The sequence below is a fragment of the Pundamilia nyererei genome, unplaced genomic scaffold (assembly GCF_000239375.1).
Source record: "Pundamilia nyererei isolate P.nyererei 1_Seehausen unplaced genomic scaffold, PunNye1.0 scaffold00002, whole genome shotgun sequence".
Taxonomy (NCBI): domain Eukaryota; kingdom Metazoa; phylum Chordata; class Actinopteri; order Cichliformes; family Cichlidae; genus Pundamilia; species Pundamilia nyererei.
The window spans coordinates 7,642,693-7,655,917 of NW_005187403.1; the positions used below are offsets into that span (position 1 = coordinate 7,642,693).

Sequence of the window (13,225 nt, forward strand, 5' to 3'; positions counted from 1 at the left end):
ATATATATATAGATATAGATATAGATAGATAGATAGATAGATAGATAGAAATCTGTCCCGCCTTTCTAGTTTTACATTTAGCTGTACAGCATAAACATACTAGAGGCTGTGCCATTTGCCATTCATCCATATCCTCCTGAGAACCAGCCTATTCATTTATGTCATCTGTAATGGTCTATATCTTTTGACTTATTTGAGCTGTCCTACCCCTAAGTCCTTGTCTGGGTGGCCTCTTTTAGCTCCAGAGAGAAAGGAAATCACAAAAAAAGTTCAATGGGAAGATTCTTTTTTGCTTGGTTCTCAGGAGGATATAAGCAGGAGAAGCAATATTATGCTAATGTTTAATGTTGAGTGGATGGGCCTCAGTTGATGAACATTGGTTGACTGTTGGAATTTGCATTATATTATGTTCATGAGACAAGACAATATTTTTCTTTGTCCTTCATCACAGAGTTGGCTTTGCTTTTTATCACATTACCCTTTTTCAAGGTTAGCATTGATATACTCTAATATGAAGCCACAGAAAGATGTAGATGTGCATTCAAATTCATCCCCTTTGCCACAGGAAATATAACTGATTAATTGTCATTATGTTCATTCATTATGTCCCCTTTTAATTTTATTTGAATACATTATGGGACAAAATTTAGGCTTCTGGACCTGTTACACCATGGTACCTCTGCAAAATTCACATTTTTAATCTTGTTGTGACTTTATTAGAAAAGCAGATTATTCAAGTGCAGCTTTTTAAATGTAATAAACTGTGGAACTGTGGATAGTATTATACTGCTAGCAGCCCCCTGTGAAACTGGAGGAGAAAAATAGTTAGTAAGAAGCAGCATTAAAGGAAAGGGTGCAAAAGAGCAGCATTAACCACAGTCTTGGTAATTATAGACAAAATGTAGAACTAGGTGATGAACTTGTTGTATGTCAAGCCTCTGTATATAACCACTCACACTTTATAGGATGAAGACAAGTGTAGTGAAAGAGACAGAATCCTAGTGTAGCACCATTTTGATCATCACTGTGTATGAAGGGTACAGGAACACAGAGTAATAAATAACGGGAAAAGTAGGCGCTGAATGAGCAACTTTGAAAAAGTATATATGTAAGAGATCGAGAGACTGCCCTTCAAATCTGCAGGAGGCTTTTGCGCTGTACTTATTCCACCTTGTAAATGGGATAATAAAGAAGCTGTTGAAATGAAAAAGTCTGTCTTGAGTTGTGTATTTTCACCAGGTCAGAATCAAAGGATCAGGAGCGGCAACTGATCCTCGACAAAACCCATTTACAGTCGAAAAGAAGAACAAAAAGAGAGGATGGAAGGAAGGATGGATCGATGGATCCAGTCTAAATGGGAGGGGGTGGGGGGTGCTCACTAGTCGCAGACATCTCAAACACAGCTCCCAAAGCCCCACCCAACACTGAGCTAGCTTTTTTTAACCCTCTTATACAGCTTCTTACAGTTTTTATAAGTGATGTTGTTACCCCGGCAAAGCTGCCAACACTGCCAAACAACTGCATGATAAAACAAGTGCAGCATTTTATTACACTCAATAAAGAATTAGTGTTTGCAGAGAAAGAGTCCGTGCTGCCCTTTTTTATTGAGGGCATCAGAGTTGATAGATCAATCCAGTTTGTCATCAAGTTGCACACCAAGATATTTGTATGACTACGCCACTTTGATGTCCAGCCGGCCGGCCGTCCATGTCCTACCGCTTATTCGATTTTGTGTCACAATGGCAGCAGTCTAACCATATACACCCAGACTTCTCTAACAGCTCATCCAAGAGATGTAATCTCTCCAGCGAGTCCTAGGTCTCCCCCCAGGGCCTTGTCCCGGTAGGACATATCCGAAATAACTCAACTGGCTTCTTATGATGTGGAGCTCTACTCCAATGACCAAACAATGACCAAGAGGGCGAGGAAGCCGGTTCCATCCGTTTAAAGAAATATTAGTTTCTTTAAATTTTCCATGGCCATTGCGTACCTATGACCTCATTACTTCACTGCCCAGAGCTTGTAACCATAGGTGACGGTAGGACTATAAACTGACCAGTAAATTGACTGCTCCGCTTTTACGCTCAATTCTCTCGTCAAGTTTTGATTGTATTCATGATGCGGCAGTTCTCCTTAATCCAGTTACAGAAGGCACTGACCAGGTTCCTGTATTCTTCCACCTGTACGTTCCTAATACATCCCACAATTGCTGTGTCCTCGGAATATTTTTGCATGTGGCTTATGTTAGACTTATAGTTCATGTCCACAGTGTATACTGTGAAGAAGAACAAATAAATGCTGGTGCGTGGCACCCTCAGGAAAAGCTGTGTTTACATGTATGCCACCATAGTGGTTCATTACAACCTTTCTCAGTATGTTTCCTGAATTCTCAAAAACCGATGCGGATGTGCCGTCTAGCGGTAAGGGTTTGTTGTTGGTGCGGGTACTACTTGAGCAGGCATTGCAAATAATCTTATGGGCAGCATTCCAGGTTTTATGATGTTATCTTTGTTCTGTGTTAACCATTAACTGTCAGACTGACCCAGCTGACTTGGTTTCTGCCCAATAAACAGACCATGTGCCCTGATGTGTTTAGAGGTCCTTGGGGAGGAAGCTACTGCAGGGACTCCCCTGTGCAGTCCATCAGACAGTGTAGCTGTGCTCAAGGTACACACACACACACCCCTGGCTTATCACACATCAATTATCTTTATTGTCGCTCTCATAAACAGGAACATTCATCTCCATGGTCTGCACTAATAATAGCTTGCATGTGCGTGAATTGTGTGCTTACAATCGTGATGTTTATAACACTAAAAGGATGTAAAGGATGAATGGTTGTGGTCAAAAGTTAACATCTGCTCTTCCTGTGTATGAATGTTATGGTAATTTGACCCTTTTAGGGATTTCTTTGAACAGTTCTTTTCCAGGTTGACGTTATTCTACATAATGACTTAAAAAAAACAAAAGAATTGGGTGCATAAGTCAGAATGTATTTATTTATTTAACTTCTGGTGCAAACCCAGCTACTTTGTTCTCTAAGCAGGCCTGAAATATGACAGAAACCACTCAGTTGAGAAAAGAGCTTCAAGCATTACTCCTAGTAGGATTTCAAATGGGGAAGAGTTAAAGTTCCCTTGAAGTTGCACCTCAGTTTGGAAGCCATCATTGAGCATTTAATCTAAATTTTAATCTAAATTTGTTGGTAACGTTGATGTTAGGGCTTTGGAAAGGCCATTCCAGAAAATTCAATTGTGTCGAAGCTTCGACATGAAGTTGAAGAATTTGGGGGTAGTCCTCCTTCATCATTATTCCAACCACTTTATGTAATTTACCTGTACCTCTAACACCAAAACAACCCCAGAGCATGATGCTACCACCACCATGCTTGACAGCTGGTATACAGTTCTTAGGTTTGAGAGCCTCCCCTTTACTCTTCAAATATTACCTTATTGTTGCCAAATAGTTTTTGGCAACAATAAGGCATTTGGCTTGCCAAGTTCAACTGCAAATTTCAGGTGTTGATGTATTCAGGTGAAGGTGTTGATTTTGGAGCAGGGGATTGTTTTCTCCTCCGTCCATAGAGATGCACAACTCACGTCATTGTGGACAGTGATGCTGGTGTTCCAGCTGTTTCCAGTTCATAGCAGGCTTTCTGGTTCCTGTGTTGGTCTTGAACATCCTAACCGATTTCCTCAAATCTGGGGATTTTTCCAGACCTCATTAAAGGGGACGCACTTTCAAATTGCATCTACTTGCTTAAAATCTGCAGATGTTTAGAAATAGCTCCACAAGACCTCCCCAAATTGTGTAAAGCTCTTAGATCTTGACTGAGTTCCTTGGACTTTCCTATTGTTCTGAGTACTGGTCAATCCAGTAAGTGCTGTCAAACAAATCCTTTTTACTACCAGCTGTAGTCAATCATGATCCCTAACAGGACCTTAACAGACCTTGGCCTTGTCAAGTTGAAAGACGTTTTTTAAACCCATTATTTATTATGCATTCTGTGCAATCATTCCACCCTGGAAAAGAAGAATTACCCAAAATCACCATGTCATTTATGGCCTTGATAAGTGTGAATTTTGGTTAAATTGTTTGTTTTGCCAGGTAAATTTAGACCTTTAATAAGAGTGGTCAGAGAAAGAAAGGTCAGCGAAAGAAGTGTTTATGCCCCTGCAGTTCAAACTGCTAATCATTCACTTGTTGTAATGGTTAATCATTCTGAGGAAATTTGTAAGCCTGAGTTTCACCTAGAGTGTACCTGCAAATTCAGCGTGCTAACACACCTGCATGAGAAATGATTCTGTCTGAAACATGAAGAAAAGGCAAGTTCTTGTGGTGCAATAAACACTTTTTGAAAACATATAGACATTTGTATACTGTTACTTTTACTTTTACTGTTGTCTCTGGTCCCACAGGTGCTTGCATAGCAAATAAACATTACATTGAACAGTTAGAAGAGACATTTGCTACCAGCGTTCCAAGTCAAATTGCAGCTTTCTTTGGAGAGCCTATTCAGGTACTATATTCTTTTTATCCATGGCTATGGCTGGATTTATTTTTGACTCCGTGTGATAGTAGTGGACAAACAACATTCATTTTACTAAATATATTTGTTATGCTACCACTCAGGGTTTTTTCTGCATGATTGCTTCTGTTTTTGTTATTTTTTTTGAATATGTTAGCAAAGGAATATAAGCGTGTTTGGTGTGCACAGGGCATGGGAGGAGCTGTACAGTACCCGAAAAACTATCTCAAGGAAGCTTACAAACTTGTAAGACAGAGAGGAGGAATCTGCATTGCTGATGAGGTCAGACACCACGAAGGTGTTATGTTTTTCTCAAACATGAAATAAAGCAAAAACCAAACAGTATTGCAAGGCTAAGCCAATGCAGTAATTATAAAAGCGAGCTAAACGCAATTCAATGGAATTTATTTTAGAAACTCTTGGTTTCTTTGAGTAAACTGTGGATAACTAATGTATTATGTAATTATATAATCCAATTGTGTATTATAATAATCTAATTATTAGTGAGCGATATATAGAATTTTAATATAAAAGGCATTTGCACATTACAGGTCTAGACTGGATTTGGCCGAACGGGAAGCCACTTTTGGGGTTTCCAAGGTCATGATGTCATTCCTGACATGGTTACAATGGCAAAGGGTATTGGCAATGGATTCCCAGTGGGAGCTGTTGTTACCACACCAGGTGAGATTACATTAAGATGCGCAAGTCCTAAATTCAATTAGCATGTATGGTAAATGGCCTGTATTTATATAGCGCTTTACTTAGTCCCTAAGGACCCCAAAGCGCTTTACACTACATACAGTCATCCACCCATTCACACACACATTCACACACAGGTGATGCCAAGCTACATTGTAGCCACAGCCGCCCTGGGGCGCACTGACAGAGGCGAGGCTGCCGGACACTGGCGCCACCGGGCCCTCTGACCACCACCAGTAGGCAACGGGTGAAGTGTCTTGCCCAAGGACACAACGGACCAAGACTGTCCAAGCCGGGGCTCAAACCGGCAACCTTCCGATTACAAGACGAACTCCCAACTCTTGAGCCACGATCGCTCTTAACCTCTTTTTTATGTATTTTTTTCGCTGCCCTAATTAAATTTGTTTATGTGATCCCAGCAATTTTCAATTTCAAATGCAAACACAGACTTTTTTTCCTCAGAACGTCATGCAAAATCCATTGACATAAAGCATAAACGATATAAGAGCAAACACTGACTCACGTGGTAATTACCAATACAGCGCTAGCCTTGAAAATGCATGTTTATTTCTGTGAGTGGGTGTGTAATAATAGGCTGCTGTGCGTTCATGGTAGAAACAGCTTTCACGTACTGGTCAACTTTTAGATGCACGATTTATGCTCTTAAAGACCCCACTGTCCAAAAATTAACATGAAACCCCTTGATACTTACACAAATCATTTGCAATGCATGTATTCTGAGACATTTGTATTCTGAGGCTGAAGTTTTGATTACAAGCAGCAGAGCGGAGGTGTGAGCTTGTTTATTCATGTGTGTGCGTGTGTGTTTTTTTCCAGAAATTGCTGCTTCCTTTGTGAAAGCCTCCCACTTCAACACATTCGGAGGAAATCCCTTGGCGTGTGCCGTTGCTTCATCAGTTCTCGATGTAAGAACCGATCTTCTTATTTCCATAGACGAGTTTGAGAAGTTCTTAATAAAACAGTGAGGCAAGTTTATAACTTGTCTTTTCGCCCAGTGAATGAAGATAGATTACATGTTTAGTTTTTTTTCCCTGCTACTACGCACACCTCTGTACGAGTGGGGAAGTATAGTGATTTATACATCTTTTTTTATTTGTCTCTACCTTTGCTAACAAAGCAGATAAAGCTTATCACACAACACAGTGAACCAGATAAAAGCTGCAGCACATTATACATCATAAAATATACTGCTGAGTACCATTTTATATGCAGTGCCATTTTTACTTTTAAGAAACACAATGTTTGCTTCGGCAGTGGAGAGTTGACGAGGGGACTAACAACTAAAGAAAATATTAATCTGGTAGTACAAATATATTTTTGAGCAACTTGGAAGTAGCTTAAAAACATTTATGTTTGCAAACTGATTTGAGTGGTTAACATTTTTCTTTGTACAAATCTACCAATCATATATTTTCCAGATGGGACTGCATAGTGGATCAAAATTTGATCCACTTTTCTGTGTTTACAATTCCATCAGTTTTGACAACACCACTGATTCAAATGCAGCCCCAAACCATTACAGAGCCTCCACCGTGCTTTACAGATGACTGTAGACTCTCTGTTACGCACTGTTTTATCTCCTTCATACATAGTGACAATAATTAGACCCAAAAATTTCCCATTTGGATTCATCGCAGACAGCTACCCGTCCACTGGGACCATTTCTGATGATGCTTTGGTAAACAGCAGATGATGAACTGAAAGGCCATATCCATCTCCCAGGTTTTGTCAGATACTGTTCATCATATTTTTTAGGCCAGCCACTTTTTCTTTTGTCCTTCACTTCTTCAGGTTCCTCATTTTTGGTGAATACACTGCACACCTTACTGAGATATGCCAAGGTTTAACCTAATAGCTATTTAGAACCGTACAGTTTCTCCAGATTTGTCATGATGCAAATCTGCTTCAGCACATCCCAAAGGTTCTTTAATGAGCTGAGGACTGTGGAGGCCATTTGAGTACAGTGAACTCATTGTCATGTTAAAGAAACCAGCTTTAGGGGATCTGAGCTTTACGACACAGAGTGTTGTCCTATCCAACAGACGATGGGCAAGCTGTGGTCCTACTGTCAGTAAAAATTGTGGGGCTTGTTGCTTTTCTGAAGTGGTTTAATAGCTGGCCATTTCCCCTCCTTATTAAAAGTATTTGACTATATGATTAAAGATGCCAAAGACTCCAGATCACATTTCTCCAGGTGTAAGCTGATTAAAAAGCAAAAAAGGGGCAATTTTTCCAAACCTTGAGAAGGAATCCTTTCACATTTTCCACCACGTAGCTGTAGCATGATGTAGAGCGTGGCATGGCCACAGATTTGGGGGTTTTTCAGTGTATTTGTTTTTGAAAATAAACAACAAGCACTGACTGAAAAAATTTTTTTCCTAACATGCAAAACTGAACTGAATGTTGTTACCTTGTTAAGTTCAAATGATTGTACTGCATTATTTTCCTTTTTAGCAACTCGAATGGGGAAAAAAATGAAGTAGAACAAAATGCTGCACATTTTATGTGGAATTAATTTCTTTTCAGACTATCAGAGAGGATAGCACACAGCACAACAGTCTTCATGTGGGCACCTATCTGATGACGCAAATGGCTGAACTCAGAGACAAATATGAGATTATCGGTGATGTCTGTGGAAAAGGCCTCCAGATCGGCGTGGAAATGGTTAAAGACAAGGTAGTGCGTTCTAAACAAGTGACTCATCTCTCGTACACCATTAGGAGTAGCAGCAGCTGTCATCTGCGCTTAAATAGGTGAGCAGAGCAAATTCAGTTTGTTTTTAAAAATACTACAGTGGACCAGCAGCAGCTGTTAGCAGAGAAGATTAGCCAAACTATTCCTTCCCAAAACCCACACTGAATAAAAATCAGTCTGACTCTTCAGTTTACATATTTGGTTATGTCCAAAGGCTGATTTAACATTTCTGTCATGTTGCCTGTAAGTAAAAACTCTAAAGTCCAAAAACGTTGGGATACTGTGTAAAAACAGAAAGACTGAAAGACAGAAAAGACGCACATTTTATTCAAAATGAAACGCATCAAATGCTTAAACATTTTACTACTACCTCAAATAAATCTTATCTTACTTTGATTTTGATGGCAGCAGCGGTTCTCAGAAAGTTGGTATGTGGTGGTTGTGGGAACGAAAGGCTGGAAAAGTAACTGTTTCTGTGAACTACTGGGAATAAAATAATAACAATACTGTTTTTAACTTACATTTTACATTTTCTGAATGAGGTTTGTGCACGCTGATCCTATTCATATGCACCACCTTTCGTGATGTATTGTTAAACAGGAGGAAATGTGGAAGTCAAAAATGCCATTTAATACTTTAACTAAGCTTTCTGACTGAGGAGACATTAACATATTAGACCACAGAAGACATGACGCTTGCTTTAAGGTGCTATAGAAGTAGATGAGTAATATTAGTAATACTAGTTAGCACATCCTTGTGTCCTTTCATATCTTCTTTTTGAACCACAGGGCAGCAGAGAGCCGCTGCCTCCTGAAGCAATGAGTGAGATCCTTGAGGACATCAAGGACATGGGAGTCCTGATAGGCAAAGGAGGAGTGTACGGACAGGTAGGCGGAGTCACCATGAGCTGACCTATCCTTGTGTCAGTTTACAGTCATGTGGTGGAAAAAGAAAAAAAGTTTACATGACTCCATGCGAAAAACAAAATCACCCTTACCGCTACTAATCAGATTCACTTTATTTACTGATCAGTGTTAAGTGTAAACTTGTCTATAAAAGCAGAGGATTCGTCAGGCTGGCGTGGAACACAACAACAAGAGCAATACTCGACGACACTACAAAGAAACCAAAGTTACAGACGGTGCAGGCTTCAGTCAGCATGTTGAAGTTCATGGCAGTACAATTACAAAAAGCCTGTAGGGTTGCCAGGAGAAAGAACATGACAGCACCGATTAGGTTTGCAGCGATGCATCTAAAAATCACAAGGCATCTCCTTGGGAGATTTCGCCAAAGTGGAGGCGTTTGGCCACAATACACAGCATACAAGTACAAACCAATCTAACCAACTGTCCAGCACAGTGGTGGAGGGGTGATGATTTGAGCTCGTTTTCCAGCCACAGGACCGTCTCGCAGTCACCAAGTCGCCCTTGAACTCATCTGTATACCAGACCAGAGCATTTCAGAGTCAAATGTGAGGTCATCTGTCTGGAAGCTAAAGCCTGGCCCAAATTGGCTTATGATACTCAAGGTGCTGAAAACACACAGTCAAAGTCAAGGTCACAACCTCACTAAAACACTGATGAGAACTTGAGCTGTACAAACCACAATGAACTGAAAAAGGTAATGACGAGTGGGTCAAAATCCCTCCACAACTATGTGAGAGTCATCAGAGAGTTATTGCTGAAAAGGTTGTTTTACAAGAAACAGAATCATGGGGTGTTCTTAGTTTAAGAACCCAATACAGAGTTAGGAAATATGAGTGTAAAAATCAGCTATAAAACTATAAATATGGGACAAAAAATAACTAAATCATGATGGAGAATCTCTATTTTGCCCTTGAGGAAGTTCACTCATCTAAACTCGTCAAACCAGCACAAGTCTTTGTTCTTCAAGAAGTGATTTGACTTACTAGACTTCACAAAAGAATGGTGGTGCACCAGCTTCTGCTTTTCTGTGCCCCGCCCTTCAGAATGTGCTTTAAAGCAGTTATTAGCAAGGATTTTTCGGTCAAACTTAGGTTTGTTTTCTTTAAAAAATTCAACAAGCGAAAGATTCAAGGCTAAAACTTTGAACAGTCTATGCGACGGCACACTCAGTCTTGAACAGGACTATCAAAAAACATGGTGTTACAATCTCCTTGCCTGCAAACTCTGAGACATACATTACAACAAAAAGTCTCTGCGGTGCAAACCACAGACTGAGCTTCCAAAAACTTTGCTGTGTATCAAAGGAAATTATTTAACTTTTTGTAATTAACCATTTACAATGACCCTACACATTTTAAAATGAATAGGAGGGAAAAAAATCGCATCAGCGTCTCCAAGGCTAAAAAACCAAATGCACTACACTAATCTCCGGGTTGAAGCCAAAAATATAACGTCTAAGCTAACGGCTGGCCTCAAAACAGCAATAACAGAGAAACCCAATAAGCTTCCACTAATGAACAAAACACTTTACAAAACAAGTCCCACAAGTTTGCCACTCCTAACCTCCAAGAGCACTTAAAAAACAAACAAAACAGCAAAACAGCACTAACTCAGCATGCACACCCTTCTCAGAATCCAGTGGCTGAACAGCATCTTTCTGCTGGAGGTAAATCTGAAGTTCCACAAATGATCTGAATGCCTTCATCTGTGGCAATCAGGTGTGAGAAACCTGAGAGAGAAAGGGAGGGAGAGCACAGCTGTCTTCCAGAAAGAGGCCAAAAGATCAGTGAATGTAGATTGTAAGTCATTGTATTCTCTTATTTATTCATTTATTTGACAGCATCCCAACCTTTTTGGAAGTTTTTTGGTGGTCTAACCTAATTACTGTGCTTGACAGCAAGTCTCTTATTCACTTTCTTATAAATTGAAGCTTTTAAAAAAATAATAAAAATGTTAATAGTAATATTAATAGCAGAAAAAGAGTACCCAGTTCATCAAAAACTTTATTTCACCTCCATCTCTGATCAAATGTCATTGTTGAAGAGAAAGTTTTATTTCATACAGCACGTCCCCGGCAGAGTGCTTTGACTGGCTGCGGAAAATACTGTAGGCGTTTTATGTTACTCATTATGAAATATTACACTGGATGAAAAACATTATATGGTGCACATTTTTTGAAAACTCCATTCAGTCGGGAATCAAAATGTCACTGCCACAATTGCTAACCTTGTATTGTTCTAGGGAAAAAAGCCAGAGCGTAACTTTCTAGATTTATTCGCAGATCAACAATGAATCAATGTGAAAGCCTCTTTACAATTTGTTTCGATGCTTAAAGCTTTTCAACTGCCTTGTCCTTGAGTTTAAAATGCATCCTTTTCTGTAAAAGTAATTTTTTCTTTTCAATTAATGCACAGCTATTCATGCGTGATACAGTGAAGATAACAGGGACCTCATTTTAAACTTTTTCACCTATTACAAGCGATTGTTCAACAGAAAGAGGGGGGGGGGTCTCGATTTAAAAGCAAATGCCTTTCCCGGCTTAGATATTAATTTATGCGCCTGCTCTGCCTTCAGGATAAGAAAAGAAAAAGATTATTTCGCTCCATGAGCTCCACTCTCACCTTCTTTTTTCCTTTCTCTCACCACTTTAGACCTTCCGCATACAACCCCCCATGTGCATCACGAGGGAGGATGTAGATTTCTTCCTGGCGGTGTTTAATAAAGCAATCTCGGGCTACACGGACAGAAAATGAGCAGGTCAATGCCGAGGAGTGAACTGGAATGGAAAACCATTCAGCAAGGGACTTCTACTTTAAAAAAAAAACAATTAAAAATGTATTGTCTGAATGTTTCAAATTATATAAAAATGGCTCCACTGAAATCAGTCTTTTATAGTCACTGATTTTTACTGTTTCTCTAACTTCGATGTCATTTTGCTCACTTCAGATTGAATGAATAAACATTTTTGTGATCAGCCTGTAAAAATATTTGAGATGAACCGACCACAGAATTACAGTTTCATTTTGTTTTTGTCTTCCCGATAAAACTGCAAACATACGATGAAATGAATGCATGATTTTTATTATTATTTTTAGACACATCCAACAAGCTGTTCGCTGTTACACACGATTCCCAGAGGCATTAATGGAAGCAAGAAGCACTCCGAGAGTGCAAACCTCCACCATGAGCAGTATTTACTTATAAGAGAATAGTGTTGTATTTCATGTATATACTCATTTCATTATCTAAAACATACTGTAAGAAGTTTATATGGCAGTAAAAATCAGATACGGGCAACATGACAGATGTTTACATTGATTACAGAGACATTATGTAGCAGTAGGTCATGGATAATAGGTATTACCTCATTCCTTTTTCTCTTTCTGATGCTTTCTTTAAAGATCTAACACCTTTTAGGGTCAGCTTGAACGAAAGGAAGATGTGGGATTGTGAAATGTTAAAGTGAGGTCAGAGGTCAAATGTGACATGATGTTTGGTTGGAGCCTATAATGTGATATTTATGATCCCCATGTGCCAGAATCGTTTCTGAAATGGTGCCGATAGAAACAGAAGCAGTTTCATTTGTAGCATAGTTTTAACGGTTAAAACAAAATATTTTTAAATGTTTGACCCTGAAGAAGAGGCAAGAGGTCCAATGTAACATATTTAGAATCCCCATATATCATTGCCCGATCACTGATCAGGCCTAAGATTCTGACCGCTGAGACGTGAAGTCGATAACACCGATTATCTCCTCATTGTGGCACCTGTTTGCAGATGAGCTATACCAGGGAGCAGATGAACATTTTGTCCTCAAAGATGAAGCATGAACAATGGGCAAGTATCAAGATTTGAGCAGGTTTGACAGGGGCCAAATTGTGATGGCGACTGGGTCAGACCATTTCTGCACTGATCAGTATTGATCAAAAGTGGTCCAAGGTAGAAACAGTGATGAACCAATGACAGGGTCACAGGTGGCCCAGCTCACTGATGCATGCAGGGAACAAAGATTCCACAGATGGGTTAACATAGCACAAACTGCCAAAAAAGTTCATGTTGGTTCTGACAGATACAAGTGCATCATAGTTTGCTGTGTATGGGACTGCATATGTGCAGACTGGTCATGTGCCCATCTGACCTCTGTCCATCATCAAAAGCACCAACAATGGACACAGAAACATAAGAACTGGACCATGGAGCGATGGAGGTAGTGGCCTGAACTGATGATCTTCTACATCATGGATCATGGGCGATCGTGGCTCAAGAGTTTGGAGTTTGCCTTGTAATCGGAAGGTTGCCAGTTCGAGCCCTAGTCGTTGTGTCCTTGGGCAAGACACTTCACCCGTTGCCTACC

General features: G+C 39.8%; 1 protein-coding gene across 1 annotated transcript in view; it reads left to right on the forward strand.

Annotated features, from left to right (window-relative positions):
- Positions 1 to 11,624, forward strand: part of agxt2 (alanine--glyoxylate aminotransferase 2) — a 35,950-nt gene extending 24,326 nt beyond the window's left edge. Inside the window, exons 11-14 of the mRNA XM_005720366.2 lie at positions 6,068 to 6,156; positions 7,778 to 7,927; positions 8,734 to 8,832; positions 11,523 to 11,624. Coding sequence (XP_005720423.1) covers positions 6,068 to 6,156; positions 7,778 to 7,927; positions 8,734 to 8,832; positions 11,523 to 11,624 — 440 coding nt within the window. The remainder of the gene's footprint in view (positions 1 to 6,067; positions 6,157 to 7,777; positions 7,928 to 8,733; positions 8,833 to 11,522) is intronic.
- The last annotated feature ends 1,601 nt before the right edge of the window (positions 11,625 to 13,225 follow it).